The sequence below is a fragment of the Echinops telfairi genome, unplaced genomic scaffold (genome assembly GCF_000313985.2).
Source record: "Echinops telfairi isolate 266 unplaced genomic scaffold, ASM31398v2 ScPeMD7_33;HRSCAF=127, whole genome shotgun sequence".
Classification (NCBI taxonomy): domain Eukaryota; kingdom Metazoa; phylum Chordata; class Mammalia; order Afrosoricida; family Tenrecidae; genus Echinops; species Echinops telfairi.
In genome coordinates this window covers 2435573-2438715 of record NW_022103930.1, presented here as the reverse complement: position 1 = coordinate 2438715, position 3143 = coordinate 2435573, and the positions used below count along the sequence as shown (strand labels likewise).

The 3143-nt window shown below is 32.7% G+C and overlaps 1 protein-coding gene across 1 annotated transcript in view; it reads left to right on the top strand.

The window, feature by feature from the left end:
* The window catches only part of BBS7 (Bardet-Biedl syndrome 7), a 54427-nt gene that overhangs the window by 46925 nt on the left and 4359 nt on the right, over positions 1–3143 (top strand). The window contains exons 15-18 of the mRNA XM_045290215.1: positions 905–935; positions 1829–1958; positions 2047–2150; positions 2280–2403. Of these exons, the coding sequence (XP_045146150.1) occupies positions 905–935; positions 1829–1958; positions 2047–2150; positions 2280–2403 (389 nt within the window). The remainder of the gene's footprint in view (positions 1–904; positions 936–1828; positions 1959–2046; positions 2151–2279; positions 2404–3143) is intronic.

Below are 3143 nucleotides of genomic sequence, written 5' to 3'. Positions count from 1 at the left end.
GACTTCTGAGTTTTTATTTGATATGACAGGTATAATTTGAAATTGAAAACTTGACCCTTCAAATCGATTAAAAAACAAAAAGAATGAGTTTAGAAATTGAATAAAGATGACTGTATAAAGAGCCACACTTTTAAAAATTTCTTAATAATAACCAGTTACAAAATACATTAGTTTACAAAATCCATTTCAGCATAGTGAAAACAATTTGGAAAAAAAGTTATATTAAAATTATAAAATATTTTTTAAATTATTATTTACAAGATATATGATATAAAGAAAGTTTGAAGAAAGCGATATATTTGATTGACCTGAACGACTTGATTAAATGAAATAGTAGTATATTGCCATCAATATGAAAGTACTGGAAAAGTAGAAGTCCTCAAATGAATCTGAATAATTATCTTAATTTTAACTGAAGGACTTGAACTTCAGAAGCTGGCTGCTTTTTGAGGGTATTAAGTAATAATCTGGAGGACAGCGCATTTTTCTGTACTCTTAAGAACCCAATCGCATGTCTTCCCACTTGCTACTCAACAATGATCTCCCGTGAGCACAGGTTTAGGCACTTTCACATCCATGTGAGGCAACTAAATAGACCATGGCTTGGGTCAAGCAGACCTTAGTCCTCAAAGTGACCCCTTGGTTTTCAAACTTGAAAGATAGTCTTGTGAAGCAGATTTACACAATGCAGTGCATCCTTTGATCTCCCAAGTGTGCTGAGCATTGATTATGGATCCAAGTAAGACAAACTACTGGAAACTTAAATTTTTCTCCGTTTATCAAATGGATCTTTATTGATCCATTTGTGAGGATTTTGGTTTTCTTTACATTGGGTCTTAATCCATACAAAGGCTACAATCCTTGATCTTTACCAGCAAGTGCTTCAGTTTCTCCTTACTTTCAGCAAGCAAAGTTGTGTCATTGGCTTACCACAGGTTTTCAATAGGTCTTCCTTGAATCCCAGCTTCTCTGATGATTTGCTCAGCATATATATTCAACAATAATGGTCCGAGGATACAACCCTGATGCACACCTTTACTGATTTTAAACCATGCAGTATTCCCTTGTTCTGTTTGCACACCAACTTCTTGATCCGTTAACTAGTTCTGGATGAGCACAATGAAGTATTTCAGAATTCCCATTCTTCTCAAAGCTAACCACAGTTTATTATGGTCCATGCAGTCTAATGCCTTTGAAAAATCAATGAAGCACAAGTAAACATCTTTCTGGTATTCTCTGCTTTCAACGAAGATTCATCTGACATCAACAGTGATATCTCTTGCCCCTCGTTCTCTTCTGAATCCAGCCTGAACTTCTGGCAGTTCCCTGTCAATGTGCTGCTGTAACCATTGTTTGATTATCTTAATGAAAATTTGACTTGTGTATGATATCAGTGATAATCGTTCTTTAGGTTGAGCATTCAGTTGGGTCACCTTTCTTGGAATGGGCTCAAATATGGCTCTTTTCCAGTCAGTTGACCAGGCAGCTGTTCTGAAATATTTCAATATCAATTCCTGGAACTTTGAGGGCAACAGATGTAAAAATATGCTTGATAAATTTGATGTATGGATTATTATAAGAGCTGTAAGAGCCCCCATTAAAATGATCTTTAAAAAAGGAAAGAAAAGAATATAAAAATTGTCTGTCGTTACTGGGCATATAGATATTATCATTTGTTTGGTTTTATAAGTAATTTCAGAACCAGAATAATTAGTAAAATTGTTGTTATTTAAATAAGCTTTATATTAACAATTACAGAGAAATGTGAAACCAGAACACTAGCTGCTAGTCACAAAATTCATATATACTTGGGCACTTTTTTCTAAAGCTCATTTACTTATTTTATAGAAAAGGAGAAGGAGTTTTTAAGTCTGACAACATTTCTACTATATCCATTCTAAAAGATGTTCTCTCCAAAGAAGCTACAAAGAAGAAAATTAACCTCAACATATCATATGGTAAAAGAAAAACAAATAATTCTTAGTTTTCGTTACTAAAAGAAAGCTTCTGTGACTAACTTAATTGTTCTGACTCACCACCTTCTAGAGATCAATGAAGTATCAGTCAAACACACTTTAAAGCTAATCCATCCAAAACTAGAGTACCAATTGCTTTTGGCTAAGAAAGTACAGTTAATTGATGCTCTAAAAGTAAGTAAATATGATATGGATTCATGATCATTATTTTGTTATCATAGAGTTTCTGAAATTGTAAATACTATTACACTTAGATTTAGTTTTAAACATTAAGATGCTTTTGTTTTCTCATTTTAAAACAAGGAATTGCAAGTTCATGAGGGAAATACAGACTTTCTGATACCGGAATACCGCTGTATATTAGAAGAGGCCGATCACCTACAGGAAGAGTACAAAAAGCAACCTGCACATCTTGAAAGGCTCTATGGTAAGTTAACTATTTTATTTTGAAATATGTGTGTTTGTATATGTATAGACATACACATACACACACACATATATATTTCTTTACAACTAGCAATTGCAAAATTGGGGAAAAGGAGACAAAGACTGCAGCAGTTGTGATCAGTAAAAACCAGTGTATAGTTCTATTTATAGCAATATGCTATCAAGTTTTCATTTTTAATATTTTTACTTGATGAAATATAAATAAACATTAAGACATGAAATAAATATATTATGAGAAGTATGCCATGTGTATATCCTATAAAACATTAGAATTTAGGCAATATTTCACTAAATATTTTCCAAGTTTGTGACTGTTATGAAAAATCAAAATGCAACATTTAATATTTTTAAGGCAAAATTTAGCAACGGGCTTCAAAATGTTCATAGGGGAATTCCATTATCCTAGATCATACAAATATTAGTCTCTATAGCCCTGAGTCCAGAAGAACTAGTGTGAAAGGGATCATAGTAGAAGTTCCTAGAAAGAGGGAGAAAAAAATTATGGAACAAAACTCAAATTCATAAAAAACTTTACTGTTCAGATAGAAAGAGACTGATAGAGTCCCCAATATTATGGTCTTTAGTCACCCATCAGGTCTGGAAATAAATTCAACCCAGTAGCTCAAGTTTCTTTCTTTTAAAAAAAATCATTTTATTGGGGCTCATACAACTCTCATCACAATCCACACACACATCAATTGTGTAAAGCACACTTATACA